Here is a 19,789-nt window from a genome sequence, read left to right as displayed (position 1 = left end):
AAAAGTTGAGGGCAGGCCAGAAAAAAACAAGGCCAATTGCAAATTCAGCTGGTTAGATCCTCACTGACGACAGATCTGGAGGTTCTCAAAGAACTACCGTTCAGCTTCAAGCACTTGGACACCTTTGGGGATTGTGGTAGCTAGGATGCTGATTTAAGAGGAGCATGTTACTGCTGTGCTGAAGTTTGCACTGAAGATGACACTTTAAACACTCAAAAATGCCTTAATGTACCTAACTTCTTAAAACTGCATATTTTTAACTGCTTTTTACTTGTTTGTTCCAGGTTGCATGTCTGGTTGGACTTGATGCATGGCATTTGCATGACATCAAACAGCCTAGCTGTGGATGTGTCACTGAGCAAACATGGCCTACCCAGCAAATACTAACGGCAGTGCTACAGGTAACTAAATGGGAACAATTTCCCCCTTTGGATTATTAATTGAAAAAATTCTTACATTGTGCGAGCAGGAAAAGGAAGTAATGGCAGTTTAAATACTGAAAACATGTTTCCTGGTAGATCAGAGCCCATCTGTTCCCCCCATCCCCCACCCCGATAATCTTTTAAATATTTATAGTGTGGAAAGTTGTTTGGGAAGACTTAAGGGCTGGCACTCAGTCATTCAGCATGCAGTGTGCTTTGCTCTCAAGGACCTGCAGGGCTTACTCTAGACTCTGGGAGGCCTAGGGCTTTGCTGCAGAATCATGTGGCTGTTACCCTGTGTCTGTAACTAATTTGTGAGATTAACCAACTCTTGCACATCAAATACCCAGCTCTTCCTGGTCACCCTTACTGGTCAGTCTAATTTTTGTTGCTTGCTTCTCCGCAAAGCATAAAAACATTTCTCAAGCAATATCCTGAAGAGGTGTTCACTTCTTTGTTATTTGTAAGAAGCTCCCAAACTGTCTGTTTTGGTTGGGTGATACTCTGTGAAATGGATTGCTTGGCATGTTCAAAGGTTGCTGAGGAGGGCTGGCAGGTCAGGAGGGGGCAGAGATTGCAGAACGACTGATAACAGCACAGCAGCAGTGTTCCTCCTGTGGTTATGTCAATATTTTCCTCTTCTGATCACTGCACAAACAGTTTTAGCCCACTAAAGCTGAGGCTGCTACAGTAGGATTACATGGAAAATTTCAAGTGCATGGCAGGAGCTTGTTGGTTGCTCACTGTGCTCACTGTAGAATTACTCTAATTAGAGCATGGGATTAAAACATTTTGTGTGCAGGACAGTTGAAATATGGAGTGTCATTATGTGCAGTTTATGCAAAACAAGAAGTTTCTTTTAAAGGCTAGTGAAAGTTACATTAAGTCTTTGGAATTACTATTATCAGTTGGTGATTTAAGGTTAAATTCACCAATGTTAAATCTGCTGAAATAAGATATTCCTATTCCCTTCCCCCACCCCCTTTTTATATAATTAGAAGTATATTCTTTAAGACAGAAACCATATCCTTTTGTAACCTTCAGTAATCCTTTTGAGAAAGTGGACTGCAAAACCTCTGCTGTGTGACTTAACTGTAGCTGTTTGCTGCCTAAACCCCCCATGTAACTTGACTTTTCTTTGTAATATGCCTTTAACTTAAGTCATGCAGAAAAATTTCCTCTGCTTACAAGGAAAGAAAAATTGGGCATGGAGTGTTACTGATCGGTTTACTAATTTTTTTTTCTCCCTGCAGTAGAATTGTCTATTGAAAAAGTTGGTGGGCTGACGTGTAAGTCTAAAACAATCTAAATGCTTGTACTGGGGGATATGTTAATGCAAGATGAAGTTTTTGTTTCATGATTGTTATGCAAAGAAGGCTTCTTGCAGGATAAAGCTGTTTGTTCCCTTATTTGTAGAAAGACGCTGTAATAAATTGCAAGTATTTAATTCTGAATTAAATTGGACAACATTTTGCAGAAACTGTCAGGACTTGTTGGCTTTGCAAACCCTTGAGGCTGGCGTTCTAACACGCAGCTATGTACGCCCGTGTCTCCAAATCCTCGGCAGTTCATAATAGACAGAATATTGGGCTGCAAATACCTATGATTTGTTGTGCTGCTGTGCTGCCTGGGAGAGCATGCCTTTGGATGAGCAGGAGCTGATCTGGGCGTTGGAGGTATTGAAGCAAGTTTCTTAATTGCACGGAGCTCTAAGAGTGGAAAGACAAACTTTCAGGGGTGGTGTTTTCTGCACCCTCTGAATCAATCCGCAGCAGGAAAAAGAACTAGAAAGACTTGTTAGAGACTACTAAGCTGCATTTATGTTACTTGAATATTTTGGCAAGTCTGACCACATGTTCAGCTTCATTCAAGTATGAAGTGACTAAGAAGCACTGGTTTGCTTTGGTTAACTTGAGAATGTGAGTACTTGCACTATCAAATGATTATGCCTATGTGCCATTTCGGTAATTTTTTTCAGTGTACAAGCCTATATGGACTACTGCTGCTGCAGATGTAATCTGTAGAGAATGCTTGAATTTGGAGCTTATTTCCAGGAAAGGATCTAGCTATTTTGCATTTGTATAGAGATTTTTTTAAGGGGTATTTATGGGAAGTACATTTGCTGTAAATATTTTAGTGAGTGTGTATGGGAGATAAACTACAAAGCAAGTGATGATATAATGAAAGCACCTATCATAAGTTTCTCTGTCTCTTGCCTATCTCGGTAAAGAGATGAACCTCAAATGTGGTGAATAAATGACAGAGTTTAGAGACAGACAGGTTTATGCTTCAGTGCTGTTTGTCAATAGTTTTTTTTGCTGCTGACTTAAAAGTTTTATCACTCTTCACTGCACAGAGGTCTTGTAGTGAACTGTATTTCTTTGGGCTGCAAGCTTATTTGTTCATTTTTATCCATTTTGGAAGTTACTTTTGTGACTTCGTAGTGATTTTGGACTAGACTTTGTCAAAGCTGTGCTGTCTGCTCAGAAAAGAGCTGAATCCTCTGTGACACTAGTGATAGATAAATTGGTGCTCGGAGAAAACTTTGCTTTATTTTATCAGGTGCTGGATAGTCGTAACTGTTTGCTCTTTAGAGTCTGCCCTGGTGGCATGTGAGCTCACTGCTCAGTCCAGTAAACTCACCAGAGTTAAGGAGTGCAGTGCAAGTCCAGGGCATGTTGTGCAGTCATCCAAGAACCTGCCTCAGGAGCTGGGAAATACCCTCTGTCTGTGGGGAGCTATTGGGAGTTTGCAGCTGGTTTGGTACATGATACAAATTAATTTCTCTTTGCATAGTACAAGAAAAAAAAAATAAATGAGGTGGTTGTTTCTCTAAATAGTATTAGTGTCTCCATTAACTGCTCGGTGAAACTTCCAGTAATTGTTACCTTCTGTGTGTGCTAGGACTGACGCATAATTCATCTATTTAATGAGGCTCTGCTAACATTTCTGTAGTGGTATCTGTAGAAGTGTCTTCCAGTCAGCTACAAAAAGTACAGTGCACAAGCAGAAAACTTACAGGGAAGTTTGGAAATAGTTCTGGATGGATTTTCATTCCTTTCACTAACAACTGGTTCGTGAAAACTCTTTTTCAAAACACATATTCTGAAAGTTCTGAATAAACTTCCAGTCTAATTCTATTTATTCCGATGTGGAAAACAAGGAAGCAGCAAAACAAACATAGGAGACTGATTTAGAAACGATAAAGGATTAAAAACTGTATTTGTCCCTAACTGTAATAAAAACATCTATTTTATTTGACTTCCCTAAGCACCTCATTCTCTGTATCCAGAGACTGCAGAATTGTCAGTCATTTCATAACAGACTTAAAAAAAGCATTTCCAGTTTTCTTGAGAAGGATGGGCTGCAGGGGTCAGTATAGCAAGGCTGTTGCACAAACCCTTTCTTTTGCAGTAAAGCAAATGTATAGCGTTTTCTCTACGTAGTGTTGGAGATTTCCCTGACCCTTTCTCTTTCCTCCCTTCTGTCTGTGCCTTCTCCTCAGTCTAGTGTATGGCTTTATCTTTTCACGCCTTCCCATTCCATTTTTAACATGCTTCTCTACACACAGAAGCGCTACATCTTGCACGCATTCATTTGAGCTGTTTCCCTGCATGTTTAACTCCTCTCCGTGCTTTAGATTCCTGCACAATTCTTAAAGCAGTGGCATTGTAGCACCTGAACATCATTTTTACCGTTCGTGTCCTTACACCTGTAAAGCAAGGAACTTCTGCTGTAATAGCCAGTCTGCAGCTGTCAAAGTGTCTTTGCTCCCAGTTTACTCTTTTCACTCCCAGCTGACCTGGGCATCCAGCTCCATTCCCTAGAGCAAGCCAGGCCTCTGGGACCACAGGTGGTTTGATGAGAGATACAGACCATATTTGGACCGCTGTTTCCTCTGCAGCAGCCTGGCATCTCTCTGCATATTTTATATGTGCACAGTTACTCTGGAGCACCCTGTGGGCTTCTGGTCAGATTTTCTTTGTATCTGAGCAGTTTTCTTGACTCCTGTGTGAAGTTATAACTGTGCACCAGTTAGTCAGAGAATGAGGCCATTACAAAAAGCTGCTGCCTGAATTAATGTTGCTTGAGATACTAACGTCAGCATGACTCAAAGACCAAATGTTTAATAAATGTGTTTTCCATCTGCTGGTATATAAATGCTTAAGCAACTGTTGGAAAGTATTATGAAAACCCCAGCTAACTTATTAACCCTTTTAATTGAAGCTAATAAATAGAACACACATTTCCTTAGAGCAAACGTTTTTATCACACATCCTCCGCATCGATTTGTAACAACTCTTACCAAAGATTTGCAGACACACTTTTCTTTCAGTTACTGTATTATTTGACTTACAGTCTCTCCTTTGATTCAATTTTCCTCATTCATATTAGGCAATATGCAAGGAATTTTGCATGATTTCTAACCTCATAATGTAAATATAGTCTTAAGCAGAAAATGCTGTGCACCGGAACATTACCACTGTTACTAACTTTAGCAGAATATCCACCATTCCTTATTACAGACCATCAATCTGGGAACTTACAGACATGAAGAAGTCAGCAGTTGAAAGTGTTTGATTGAAAGGTAGTAGTCTGTCTGCTTGGAGCCTTTACTCTGAGTACTGCAGGTACCTGCCCCAAGAGCCCAGCTGCCAGCCTCTCTTGCTGCTTCCTGCAGGATGGCTGTCACTGAGGTATCGCTGCAGTGCCACTGACACACCAAGCTCTGCACTCAGCAGCCTCTGAGTTTGCTTAATTTAGCAGATGCAAGTGACCAGGATTCAGGTGAGTTTGTATTTTTAGCAAATCAGCCATGCAAGGGTAATTTGTTCGAGTCAGGACTGTGTATTGAGGGACTATTTAGACCTATTCCTCACATACCATTCTCCCTGCTCCAAGCCTGTTTCCAGTAACTTTTGGAGTTAATGGAGATGGGTATATGCCCAAGGTGTGTTTTGACAGCTGGTGAGAGGCTCTTGCCATCAGGAGAGCCTGCTGAACTGGCCTGCAATCTTGAGCTTTTGGGATGGGCAGATGGCTGTCACTGGGATCCAGGCTGCTGCCTCACCCACAAGTGATCCTGTGAGTCACTCTGGTGGTGCTCAGTATTTAAAAACAAGGTAGGGTGGGACCCTGAAATCTGTGGGGAGAAGGGTGAGTGAGCCTCCAGTGATTTCACATAATCTCTATCACAAGTCATATCAAAATTTTCATCACTATGCTGTAGTACATTCACTGATGCCAGATCTGCCTTAAGGACAGATGGCTGGAGCTGAAGCACGTGCTCTCACAGTGAATGCCAGCTTTTTACTTGAATTAATAAGTGTTTCTGCAACTGCTAGTTAATGCCTGTAATCCAAGGATGCATTTGCCTCAGTGGCAGAAAGCTTAAAAATGCACTGACTTACATTTGGCCAACCTAAAGGCCTTTATGAGACTGCAGAGGACCAGGGACCATGCATCTTCTTTTACTCAGGACTTGTTGCCCAAATAATGCGCTACAGGTCTGATTTTGGATTCTGGTGGAAAGGTAAGGGCCAGGAAGAAGTTAGAAAGGATATGGTAAATACATTGTCATTGGGAGTTTGAGAACATAGGAGTCTGCTCTGGATAGCCCAGTCCTTAGAAATGGAAATTACCTGTGATGGGCAAGAGATGGTCCAAGATACAAAGCCATTATATGCAGATGCTGATGCTCTGCAGGAGGCCAAAGCGGTGTTGAGAAAAGGAACAGATTTAATTGATCTGTCTTTTCTTCAGAGGTTACCACAGTTGTGTCATGTTCTGGATTATCTTCTGCAGCTGCCCAGAAGATTCTTAGATCTCACCTAGGCAGAGGACTGACTGTTCATTCTCTCTGATGAAAGCTTGCTCAGGGAGCAATGCAGGCTTTCCTTCTCTGAGCCATTGTGATGCACTTGTGTGGGCAGCACCTGGACGTTCTCCTGTGGCCTGCTGCTGCTCCCTGTGGAAATAATGTGCCCTTTACACCCTGGGAGGCAGCTCATGGTGCTCCTCTTGTATTTTAAAGCCAGTAGTTTTCTAGGGACTCATCAGGCATGTCTTGCTGTTTGTAGTACCGTGCCACCTTACTGAACTGGAGACTAAAAGTGATAAAACCCCTAAGTTCTCGTGGTGGAAGTCACTGCTTTGCACTGTCTGGTGTCAGCTGGGGTTAGGGTAAGGAGCAAGCACCAGTAGGCAGGCACCTGTCACAGGAAAAACACCAAGAATAAACTTTTTCCAGACTTGAGAAATTATTCTCTCTTCATTGTCTGCCTTCCCCCTCTTTCAAGATACACACAACTCAGTAAATCTTTCCCCAAACTATTCTACAGTATTCCTCACTTCCCAGATTCTTCTGCAGAAAGCAATTTATGAATAATGCATATGAATGTCCTCCCTGTGGGAAGGGAAAGTATTTTGTTTCTTTTAAAAGTACAGGGTCCTTCCGGAAAATGACTTGGATGAAAATAGTCTGATGACAGTTGGTCGTCTTCTGTAAACACTTGAGTGGCTGCATTTAGATATGTTCCTTACAAAAGCGTTACTACTGGAGCAGAAGTCCTTGGGAAGCTTCTTGTAGTGGCCACCTCTCTCCTCCCACTCTTTTGAGCCATTTGTAAGGCTTTGTATTAGAGATGACAGAAGGGCAGCCCTTCCTGTATCATGTTTTCACAGCACTTTTAGGGGGTGAGGGAGCACTCGACTTCCCACGTTGGCATTGCTGCTGTATTTCCATTTCCTTCCTCTGGTAACATGACTCCCCTGGGTAGCAGAGTACAGATTCCTGCCAGGATGTCTCAGTGTAACCAGCTCTGAGCTTTGGGACAGAAGCATGCTTGTGTCCAGCCTCCCGTTTTTTTTCTGCCATTGCCTCCTCTGATTTCATCCAGAAATTATACTTACTATGTTGGCAGAAAGCAGTGGTTGACCTCTGCAGTGAGATACAGGTTGGGGTGTCTGGGGGGAATTAGCAGATCAGCCAGGTCCAAAAAGGGCTCTCCTGCTCCCTATCTCTCTAACTCTAAAACTCTTTAGAGCATATCCTCAGTCTCTTGAGAATTTTCTTCATCTGACTCTTCACACAGACTTCGACAAAACTAAATGCTCAGACGCTTGGAGAGGTAGGTGAGTGTGCAATCCAGTTATACTCTTTCATGTTTTCTGTCCATCCTTCCCTACCTTTTGCAAAGCCTTCTTACCTGTAGAAGTAGGTAATGTGACCCTTACCCCTTCTCACAGTCCATCCCTTTATTTTGCCCAATGTCTCCTCCCTAGTTATCTTGCACTGTAATTAATGTTTATGTAATTGTCTCCTCTTTTTAAAATTAATATATTCCTGTATCTTTTTCCTTTATAACAATATGTTGATTTCCTTCAATATACAGGACCTGTCTGTGGTATTTTTGTATTGACCTTCAGTATTTGTTTGAAAGTGTGTGGAGGGGGGTACTTTTTAATATCTGGGTTTGAAGGTTTGGTCAAATTAGAGTGAGGATTAAATTACCTGATAATTGGGAACAGACAGTATTCCCTATGTAAACCAGACATCCCTTGTCTAGAGTAGTCTCTTACTGCTGAGGGGCATGTTGTTGATGTACTCCTAGCCCCTTCCCTACCGTTGCTTCACACAGCCAACCTCTCTGCCTGGAGCACTGTCATATGGTTTGCAGATCAAATAATAGAAAGGAAACACTTGTGCAACTCTGCTGCTGTTACTGGAATTTCAGGTCTAATACTAGCAAATAGGTCAATTTTTAACACTTCATGTACACTGCTTGGTAAAGCTAGAATGTGCAGCTTTCAAAAAAAAAAGTACAGTGCAAGAAGATACAGCAAAGTGCATGGCCATGGTTGAAAAAAGTGGACTAATATTTGCATATGATACAAGTATAAAGACAAGATCAGGGCAGTCAGGTTTCAAGGGCTTACAAATATCAGCAGGGATTTTTTACTTCAGTAAGTCCATGGCTAAGTCCTTTCTCCCTGTCCCCTCTTCTCCCCTCCCTCCAGCAGAAGTGTGATTCTTTAATTTTTAAATTTTTTCCATATCTTAAGTTATAAAGTTAAAAAAAAGGTATTCCTGTCTAGAGTAATTCTCTTCTGCTCCTGTTCTGTTTTTTGTATTTGGAGACAGATGGCTGTTACATGGCTTTTAAGATTGCCAGGACTTGATGTGCTTACATGCCCATGCATCCTCTGCATCGCCCTTTAGACTTTCACTATTCTCCCTCGTCATCATTAGTTACAGTTCTAGTCCCTTCCTCTCTCTCAGACAGTGTGTCTGCCATCCAGGATGCTCATCCTTCCCTTTTTGTTCCCCGATACTGCTCTCAGTGCTTTTTTCCAGTGCTTGGTTTCACCCCAGCTCTCCCCAGGGATGCACAGGGACTTCACCATGTCTACACCCTGAAGAGTGCAGACTGATACCCAACTCTCCTCTGCCTCTGCTTCCTTGCAACCCATTTTCAGTGCTGTGAAAAACACACTGTTGACAATTCTGAGAAAACTACTTACTGTCCCTTTGCAGAGAAAAGTTGTAAGGCTGCAACTCTACAAACAGATACATGGCTCAGCCAGACCATCTCAGCCCATAGAACAAGACAACACCACAGCAGCAGGAGAGACATCTCTTTATGAAATTGTGTGTAGCATCTCATCCAGTCCAGCTTTACTGTCCATTTTCAGTCCTGTTCCTGTGTGATGTACTGCATGCACTGCTTATCAGTTTATGAGTTACATGGCACATTAATAGGATGTGTAGTCTTTCCCATGGATCCCATTAGGCAGGTCCTGGTTAACTGATCTGATCTCCTTCTATGACAAGGTGACCTGCTTAGTGGATGAGGGAAAGGTTGTGGATGTTGCTACCTGGACTAAGTAAGGCTTTTGACACTGTTTCCCACAGCATTCTCCTGGAGAGATAGGCTGCTTGTGGCTCAGTGGCTTTACCCACTGTTCAGTGGGTAAAAACCCATCTGGATGGCCAGGCCCCAAGGCTGGTGGTGGATGGAGTTACATGCAGCTGGTGGGTGGTCACCAGTGGTGTTCCCGGGCTCAGTACTGGGGCCAGTTCTGTTTAATGTCTTTATAATTGATCTGGATGAGGAATTATCAGGGGCACTCTCACGCAGTTTAGAGACAACACCAACTCCAGCAGGAGTGTTGATCTGTTGGAGCGTAGGAGGGCTCTGCAGAGGGATCTGGACAGGCTGGATCGATGGGCCAGGGCCAGTGGTGTGAGGTTCAACAAAGCCCAGTGCCAGATCCTGCCCTTGGGTCACAACAACCCCAGGCAGTGCCACAGGCTGGGGCAGAGTGGCTGCAAAGCTGCCCACAGGAAAAGGACCTGGGGGTGCTGGTGCCAGCAGCTGAACACGAGCCAGGGTGTGCCCAGGTGGCCAAGAAGGCCAATGGCATCCTGGCCTGTACCAGCAACAGTGTGGCCAGCAGGACCAGGGCAGGGATTGTCCCCCTGTACTCAGCACTGGTGAGGCTACACCTCAAATCCTGTGTTCAGTTCTGGGCCCCTCAGTACAAGAAGGACACTGAGGTGCTGAACTGTTTCCAGAGAAGGGTAACAGAGTTGGTGAAGGCTCTGGAACACAGGTTGTTTAAGGAGCAGCTGATGGAGCTGGGGTTGTTTAGCCTGGAGAAGAGGAGGCTCAGGGCTGACCTTATCACTCCCTACAGCTCCCTGAAATGAAGGTGTAGCCAGGTGGTGGTCAGCCTCTTCTTCCAGGCAACAAGTGACAGGATGAGAGGAAAAGGCCTCAAGTTGTGCCAGGGAAGGTTGGATATTAGGAAAAATTTCTTCACCAAAAGGGTTGCCAAGCTTGGAACAGGCTTCTCAGGGAAGTGGTGGAAACACCATCCCTGGAGGTGTTTAAAAGACAGGTAGACACAATGCATGGGAAGGGACATGGTGGTGAACTTGAGTTAACAGTTGATGATCTTAAAGGTCTGTTGGCACCTAAAAGTTTCTGTGATTTTATGATTCTAAGACAAAAAATATTTCACGAGATTCGAAGGCTTGAATGGTCTACTTGCTCCCACAAGATTTCTTACCATAAGCTTTCCCAAGCAGGTACATTGGGAGAACAGTAGGGATTGTTACTTACCTGAGGACACACAAAATAACAAGTAGTTGAAGTTCATTCTGTGTGAACTTCGACTAGATAATGATAGTAATGGGGTGCATTTATCAGTTGCACCTGAAAATGTACATTTGACACTGTGACTCAAAACCCATCCTGGACCACCCCAGCTTGGGAAGTCTCTGGGTTGCAGGTTTCTCTACGCCAAGAGGAGAAATGTTGCTGTGTGTTTGCTTTCTTCTTATGCCCTTCCAGAGGCATCTGCTAGGAAGGAGATGGCTGGGCCAGATCAGTTTCATGTCTGACCTCAAAGGCTAGCAGATTTTAAATAATTCTATGGAAACCAGCTGCCAAATTCTGGAAGGCTGTAAAGAAAAAAAAAATACAAAATAGCACATGCCCACTCTTTCACAAATTAAAATCTAGACGAACCCCATATCCAAACTTCATCAAAATGCAGCAGCTGTTTTTGGGGATAGGAACATAAACCTGACAGTGGTGTGTATGGCCGAGCTCTGTGCTCCCCTGGACTGTATCACTGTAATCAGGCAGATTATTTCATTCTTTCCAAGCAGAGCCACTCCATTGCTGAGGAAATGGTCTGTTGGAGGCACGTGTTTTAAAGAGCTGTGTTTCATCCATCGCCTTTCACAGATCCATTGTGCCCTCTCTGCCTTCTGTTTTCAGAAGGGGTGTGAAATAACCTGCTTTTTAGATAAGAATTTATCAGCTGGATGGCTGCCCATACACCAAACCTTACACTGACTCTGCTTCAGACCAAGTCAGGTTTTTTGGTCACTGGGGAGCTGTTCTCTGACCTCAGTTTTGTTTCTACTGCAAACAGTAGCTGAATGAGTTTATTTGACACTTTAATGATCTCAAAGGCCAAGAAAATAAATACATATATGCTCATTGCCTTTAGGTTTTACTGGTGCTAACCCAGACATGTGCCTCCATATTTGAATTGCTGGACAAGAGCTGATGTGCTGATACTCATTCTGGGTTATTACATGCACTCGTGGCAGGTCTTCTTCAGCCTGGAGAGTGTTTTGAGGACAGTCCACTCAAGGTGCATGACTTGATGAAGTGCCTGTTCAAATGTCGAGCCCTCAAAACCACAGAGTAATGGTAAACAGATGGAGCATGTGGAGACAGCTGCTAAAATCTGTTCTTCTCTAAACAGGATATCATGCTGTCTTTTTTTAGAAAAATGAAACCATATAATGTTAAGAGATTTTTTTTTTTTCCTCTGAGCAGAATCCTAACTCTTGAGAAGAATGTTCTGGCCATTCTCTTCTCTTCACTTCGCTATTCCAAGTGTCATGTTTGTTTTCACAACAGAAAACTTGATGGTTATTTTAATGATCTCCCCTGGTGTGAAGAACCTGCTGATGGAGATAGAGATGCCCATCACTGACACCCAGTGCTGCTCTGCACTGCTCATTCTCACCTGGCTGGTTGAATGATACGGCTTGAAGACCAGCAAGCACAAAGTCGTGGCTGCAGGCTCCAGGCAGTGTTGCAAGAGCTGAATTTTTGCTTTTTGCCTGAACTGAAAGCATGGGTTGAGTGTCAGCTGCCCTAGAGTTTTTCTGTCTTCTAGCAGAAACTTCAAACCATGGTTAGGAACTGCTCCCAAATAATATTTTATGGAGAGCTGTTTTTCTTCATGCATGGGGTAGTTAGAGCACAGAGCAAACCAAGTTCAATTAAAATTCCATACTTTTTTGGTCCATAGATGAAGCAAGTTGGGTTCTTCAGACTTTTTTCCTGAGCTCATGTTTTATACTGGATACTTCAATGACTTGTAATTCAAGGAAATAAATTTAAAATTACCTAGAGGGCAGGACCTACTTTAGAGTCCAAAAGCTGATGCCTGGAAGTATTGTATATTACTTTACTTCATATTAAATGCCACTGAAACCATCAGACATTCAGGAAACACTTTTATTGGAAGTCTGTGTAATTTTAGCTGAAGGCATTGTGGAGGACTTGGACCTTGCTCCTGCCATTGCAGCACAAGATCCTACTTTTGTTTGAAGCACAGCTCTTCTAGTCTGCAGTGATTTTGGAAACTGTTTTGAGAATTCATGTCGTTCCCACCTCCCGCCTTTTTTTTTAACTGTTCTTGGGAATCTACATGGAAAACATGGAAATAAAGTTATTTTCCTTTAGTCCTGTGAAGTCTTAGGACCTTTGCCCTTGTTAAATGAGTCCCTCACTTTTAACAGCAACTGTTGTTGTAAGCAGAGGTGAAAAGAGATGGAGCTCAGGGCTTTGAGGCTCTTTTTGTGATGCTGAGAAGTGAGTCTTCTTGCATCTGGAATCCCAGTTACCCTTACTTCAGTTAATAGTTGGTGTTATGTGGAAACAAGAAAATTGAATATGGAAAAATCAGATATGTCTGTGCATTGTTTTCAAAGTGCTTTTACTAGCATGAAGGATATCTTCTATATTTTGGCTGTGTTTCAGAAAAAAAAAGAAAACATATACTAGAACTTTTTATTTTTATCCTTCAAATTATAACCTGCATTTGAGAAGCATAAATAAAACAAGATTGAATGTAACACAGACAAAATTGCAAGCAGTGGTGGTTACAACAGGGGTAATCGTTCTGCCCAAATTATATCAATGAACCTTTCTGTGCTCTCAGTCCACATGTGGGAGTGAGAAATAAGTGAGGTGGGGGGTGAAGAGCTTGGGAGGAAAGGAGAACACAGGGTGGAAGAGAAGTGACCTGAACTTAAAATGCCCTTTTGGGAATTAAATGTGTCTTCTTCTGAAAAGAACAAAACAAAAAAACTAGCATCTTTTTAGTGTGTCATTTGGTACAGTTCCTTTTGTCCTGCTGCCCATTTAATGTATTTTAACCCTTGGGGAACCAGAGGCATTGCACAGCATGTGAAGTGCTGTGAAGGAAACCGCTGGGCTGGGCTGGCTGCCGGGCTGGGCTGGCTGCCGGGCTGGGACTGTCTCAGGAAATTCCAAATGAGTATAAATAAATGCTCTGTAGCAACCACTGGGCTCCCTGCCTGCTGATGTGTCAGGACTATGCAGTCCCTTTAAGGCAAAGGAGAAGTGTGCTTCAGACTTAATTTGCTGAAAAACTGAACACAGTAACATCCAGGGGTTTGCTTCTCATGGATCGGTGAGTGAGATCCTCGAATGGGTGTGGGTGAGGGGCTGGCTCTGCTAAAACCAACCCTTGATGTTCTGATAGGATGTTAAGTTGGGATGGGTTGAGGGGTTTTTTCATGTTTTTGACGGTGCTGGGTGAGTCGGGTTGTCTCACAAGTGCTGCCATCTGAAGGGAGCTTGCACTTGCAGTTTCAGGCACCTCTGGTGGCCTCTTTGTTTTTGTCCTTACATACAGAGTGGTTTGTTCCCTTCAACAAGCCCAGGTTTTCTCATGGAAGATCGGTGTTGTGAAAGCTCCAGTGAAGGGAGCGGGGCTGTGAACCTATTTGCTGCAAAACATCACTTCAAAAGCAGAAAGGTAGTAAAAAAAAAAAAAAAAAAAAGCAGAAAGGTTTGCCCTCAAAGTTGCTAATTTTGAATATTTTTCATAGACTTTCAATTATAAACCACTGGTTTTAGCTATTTAGAATATACATAAAGAATTAATTGTAATAATGACCTTTTCCATATTTAATCTGGTGATTGCTTTTTTAACTTATTTGAGAAAATCAGTTTGTTGTTCTGAACTGTTTTAAATGCAGAGGAAAAGCTTTCAATTTTTTTGGCAAATACAAATCATTTAGGCTTTTGAAGTTTGGAAAGCAATACACATCTCATAGAAGGAATCCATACTAAATTAATATAAAAAAGGGGAGGAGGGAACAATTCCCAGTATTTGAAATATCATACTGGTCATGCAGCATAAACCATATTTCTTATGGAGGCAAGCATGTGACAAAATGATGTCCTTCCAGGACTCATAAAAACAAATATTTGTTGAAGCATTCTTGCAGAAGACAATTCTTACATTTTTCCACTCTCTGCACAGCTGTAAGACAAAACTGAAACTGTAAATCAGTTTTAATACTCCACAGCAGGTTTATATCCCTGGAGTCCATGTTCTTTCCTGATGGTTATTCCTGTTACAATAGCCCTATGTATCCGTTCTCCACTTCTCACCTCTGCAAAGACTTATAAGCACAGAAGGGTAATGGCATTATAAATCTAAATATTTTGGGTTTGTGATTCAGTAGCTCTTGGATAGACAGTGAATAGAGCCTTCTTTGCTTGTGCTTCAGCAGGTAACACTGATGCACCTTTGTGTAAAAAGATGTTTTCAGGCAAACAGCCAGCTTGCATCCATGACTCCTTTGGGGAGATGATTTGGATAAGGAAGGAAGGAAGATAAAAATTTGGGAGTTTGCTACTCGTGCTTTACCAGCCTTTTACCTGAGTTTTGTGAAGCCCATCCTACTATGTGGATTCAAGCCCTGGACTTTTTAACTGTTTTTTCCTTTGTCACTTTTATTGTGATAATGAAGTAGTGTAAGGCAACAGAGGATGATGTACTGCTGGAAGAGTGGGGCAGGTGTGCCACCTTTTCAAGTGTTGGCAAGAGAAGTAGGGGAGCTGTGGAGTTTCTCCTGTGCCACAGAGGACAGCAAGGTGCTTCATCAACACTGGGAGTCAACCTCGTGTTCATCAGCATCACTGGCTGACACAGTTAGCCCAGATCTATTGGGATGTATTTACAGAAAGAGGACTGTGGTGGTCTGAAGCTCAGATCTGTTGGGATGCATTTTCATAAAGGAGAGGGCCATGGTGTGAAACGGAACTTCTCTCCCACTGAATTGAGTAGATGACTGCATGTCTTTCTCCCAGGCTGTGAGGAACCTGAGATTGGTATCTACTGTTTGCCTTACATTATTAAAAAACTTAGATTATTTTGTCAGGCCTGAGCTGTTCTGATTTGGAGAGTATCTTTACAATGAATGCTCTTCATTTTTCACAAATATGCTTGGAGCCAAAAAGCATGCAGATGGTAGAATGTGAATGAAATAAATACTTCGGGGAATGATGAAGGACAGTTTTCAGGTAGACAAATACTGCAAGATGAAAAAAAAGTGCAGGGAATCAAGTGCTTGAAAAGAATACATTCATACTGGTTTGGACTTGCCATGTTAGCATCTAGTTTTCCAGCATAACTAAACAGGACAGAGATGCCCCCCATTTCAAGCTCAGAAGTAAAGGATGACACCTCACTGCTCTTCCCAGTGATAACTGAGAGAGCAGGAGGCTAAGTTCACAATGAGGAAATATACATCTTTCAGGGGAGAGCATTTTCTCTGTTTGAGTCAGCTGAGCCCCTGTCACCAATTCAGTGATTTGCTTTCAGTGTAAGACAAGCTGTTTCTGTCTCAGTTACATTGGTTGACATGGGCATTAATGGGGCATTGGTGGAGGATGATTTGGGAAGCACATTAGTGAAATGCAACTAAGGCTGTTTCTGACTTGCCTGATAGTAGACCTGCTCATCATGCTCAAAGCCCCAGGACACCCTCATCTGGATTTGTGACAGCAATTGGCCAAAGTGGCCACTGTTTTCAGTTGTTTCTATCCAGAAGTGGCAGTGCTGTTGGCAACAGGAGCAGTCACCATCATGGTTTCTGCTCTGCTCTTCCTTGCTGCTGGTGGGGCACTTAGCAGACTAAGCTAATGACTGTATCCCTTCCCACCCATGCCTTGCTTCCTGCCACTCGTAGTTTGACTGCCCTTGGGACCTGTGAGTCAGGAACTGGGATGGAGGCAAAACAGCCTGGCCTCTTAGTTTTTTTGGTTAATGGCCTTGAAGTGGTGCACACACAAGATGTCCCAGCACCAAAGTGCCAGATACCAAGCTATTCCAAGTGTTCTGAAAAGGACATTTATTATCAGCCTCAAATAAGGGAGTTGTCAATAATATAAATCAGATTTTGTGAATTTTTAATGGGGGGCATTTTGCAGTCACTCTCAAGATGGTTGTGCTTTTTACTTCCCCAGGAACATATTTCTCATAAAAAAGATTATTTTTTTATTCAGGGTTAATTAATTTGCACACCTTTCTTACAGTATGTATTTTCTAGTTTAAATGAGCTTCTGTTTGAGCTGCAAGTTTTCAGTTCAGAGATTCTAGAAGTAAAACTTTTAGACATTAAAAAGACTAGAGAGGGTTAAGAGGTGTGTTTTTGGAAGGTGGTTTTTGCTTTCAGCTCACAGAAATAATTTTTAGCTGTGGTTATGTGATGCTCAGGTATAACTTCTGTACGTAAGTCTTTTTGTACCATGTGAAAGAAAACATTTAATGGTGTAAAAATAGGTAATGTGACCTTGAAAGACCCCGTTCTAACACCAAAAAGGCTATTCACTGCATATATGCTCCTTTGATTAGCTGGCTGGTGAGCATTCTCAGCATTTCCTATGTGATACCAAAATGCTCTGTCATAGCTGGCAAACATGTACCAAAAGGAAGAATAAGAGAAGCTAGAGTCTCTTCTTAACCTCTGCAAGGTTAAGAAATAGTTCTATGGTTGAGGAATTGACCCCTGAGGAGGAGGTGATAGTGAGTGACTAGTGCATCCATCTGATCACAAGTACCAAAGCGAGAGCTGGCCAGTCAGTCTTCCTTCAGTGCAAGGCAAGATCATGGGGGACATCCTCCTGAAAATGATGTACATAAGAAATAAGGAGGTGGTTGTTGGCAGCCAGCATGGCTTCACTAAGGACACACCATGCCCGACAAATCTGGGGGCCTTCCGTGGTGGGGTTACAGTGGATGGTGGGATGAGGGAAGATTGACCAATGTCATCTACCTGGACTTATGCAAAGTATTTGACACTGTCCCACATGGCATCCTTGTCTCTAAACCGGAGAGACATGGATTTGATGGATGTAAAAAGAATAGGCTGGATGTTTGTGCTCAAAGAGTTTGGGTCAACAGCTCAATGTCCAAATGAAGATCAGTGACTCCCCTCTCAGGGGTCAGTATTGGGACTGGTGCTGTTTAATGTCTTTATTGGTGACGTGATCAGTGGTAGCACCCTCAGCACATCTGCGAGTGATACCAAGCCGTATGGTGTGGTCAACACTCCGCAGGGCAGGGATGCCATCCAGAAGGACTGACAGGCTTGAGAGGTGGGCCTGTGTCCTCAAGTTCAGTAAGGCCAGGTGTAAAGTCCTGGGTCAGGGAAATCCCGAGCACAACTACAGGCTGGGCAGAGAATGGACCGAAAGCAGCCTGGGGGAGAAGGACTTGGGGATGTTTGACAAGAAGCTCTACATAACCCAGAAATGTGTATTTGCAGCCCAGAAAGCCAACTGCACCTTGGGCTGTATCCACAGACACGTGACCAACAGGCCAAGGGAAGTGATTCTCCCCCTTTTCTCCACTCTTGTGAGACCCCACCTGGGATACTGTGTCTCAAGTCTGGATCCCCCAGCATAAGAATGATGTAGACCTGCTGGAGTGAGTTCAGAGGAGGGTCATTATAATGATCAGAAGGCTGGAGCATCTCTGCTATGAAGACAGGCTGAGAAACTGTGAGTTGTTCAGCCTGGAAAAGTGAAGCCTCCAGGGAGACCTTCCAGGAACATTCTTAGTATCTAAGGGGGGCCTGCAAGAAAGCTGGAGAGGCACTTTCTACAAGGGCATGCAGTGATGCTTTTAATGTTATTTGCTTTGTGGCTGTGATTGTTTTGAGTTTTTCTCCTATTTCTGTGATCATCGTATTTAGAGAAAGAGCATGGTATTAAAAGAGCAGATTGATTCTTCAAATTCCTTCTTTTACCAGTGTTGCGTGGTAAATGTGCAATCTTAGCCCAGTGCCCTGGTGTTTGTGTTCACAACCCTAGCAAAACATAGCAGCCATCTGAACCATCTCTCTTCATCTGGTGCTGCTTATGTTCATTGATTTAAGGTGCTGTCCTTAATTCACATCTCTGCGGCTTACCAGTGCAAATACCTGAGCTGGAGCATCTACATCGTGAAATAAAACCCTGTTTATTATACAGTGGCATAGCTTCAGCCCTTCTCTGTTATCATCAGGGAAGTTGCTATCCCCCGTTTTCTGATTACAGCCCCCACCCTAAGCACTGAGTATTTAGATGTCAGATTTAGAAGTCAGCTCTCCAGCTGGGATATTGACACATAAATTTTGAAAAGTAATCTAAAAACCATATATAAATGTTTTCCCAGTTTTCTACTCCTCATTTTTCTTTCAGATTAAATTTGCAGCAAACATTTTACACTGGAGATTTATTTCTTTGGTAAAATGTGCTGTCAGTGCTCCTCTGTAACAGGAGAATCCTCCATACCTGTAAGTGTGGATTTGATAGCAGGGTCTGTTATCCCTCTCTGGCTGGGGTGTTCTGGTTTGGACTGTAATACCCTATACCCAACAGCATCAGGTGCATCAGGAGTTAAATCCCGTTTGCTTGGGGCATAACTGTAGCTGAGCATGAGCAAAACAGATTACCTTCCTTACAAGGCAGTATTTATTGGTTGTTTCTGCATGGCGGAAAAAGAGAGGAAGGTGTTACCAGCCACATCCACAGTACAGTGTAGCGTTCTGGACAGTTGTCCCAATTGTGCCATGTTCTTGTACAAGGAGAGCTGGGTCATCCCAGCACGCAGCACTGGGTATGATCATGAGCAGCTTGGTGGCTTGGCTGCTGTGCTGCCATGCCTCTCCTCCTTGCCGAAGATGAGCAGCCAGCTGGGGCACTGTGTACTCCACACCTGTGCTTTAACTGCAAAGGCAAAAATAAAACACTTGATGCTCCTGCTGTGTCTGGAAAAGTACAGAAATTACTTGCTGTTTCTGTAAGTTTTCCCCTCTAGATTTTTGGAATAAAATAAAAATCTTTTAGGTCAACTGCTTGTTTGGTTTTTTTTCCCACTAGCACTTTTGAAAACAGGAGAGAGCTAGACTGAATTGTTTGGGAGCAAGTATTTTCATGGCACCTTCTGTATATTGCTAGCCAAGAGAAAACTGATAAAATGAGGGTGGAAGGTTAAGGTCTATTTTCCAAGAGGTTTTGTTGTGGTTGTTTTAACTTACATTCAAATCCCAACACTTGAAAAGGAGAATGACAGAAAAAATGGCCAAATATTCAGTTCTGCTTTTTTTAAAAAAAAGCGCGTGGCCTCATGAGTTTTGGCTCTTTTCGGAAGGTGAGGCTGATAGTCATTTATATATGCTAAAGAGAAGAAAAAGAAAAGAACAAAAGTAGTGTTTTGGAGGTGGGAGGAGAAGGGGAAAGCGCACCAAT

At 42.9% G+C, this 19,789-nt stretch overlaps 1 protein-coding gene across 3 annotated transcripts in view; it reads left to right on the top strand.

The window, feature by feature from the left end:
• KANK1 (KN motif and ankyrin repeat domains 1) overlaps positions 1-19,789 on the top strand; it is a 129,404-nt gene that overhangs the window by 78,694 nt on the left and 30,921 nt on the right. For all 3 annotated transcript variants that reach the window (XM_048291665.1, XM_048291664.1, XM_048291666.1), the window contains one exon: positions 285-401. In XM_048291665.1, the coding sequence (XP_048147622.1) occupies positions 365-401 (37 nt within the window). In that variant the 5' untranslated portion in view covers positions 285-364. The remainder of the gene's footprint in view (positions 1-284; positions 402-19,789) is intronic.

This window comes from Corvus hawaiiensis, chromosome Z, assembly GCF_020740725.1.
Source record: "Corvus hawaiiensis isolate bCorHaw1 chromosome Z, bCorHaw1.pri.cur, whole genome shotgun sequence".
NCBI classification, from domain to species: domain Eukaryota; kingdom Metazoa; phylum Chordata; class Aves; order Passeriformes; family Corvidae; genus Corvus; species Corvus hawaiiensis.
The sequence above is the reverse complement of the archived record's forward strand: the minus strand, read 5'-3'. Positions and strand labels throughout refer to the sequence as shown.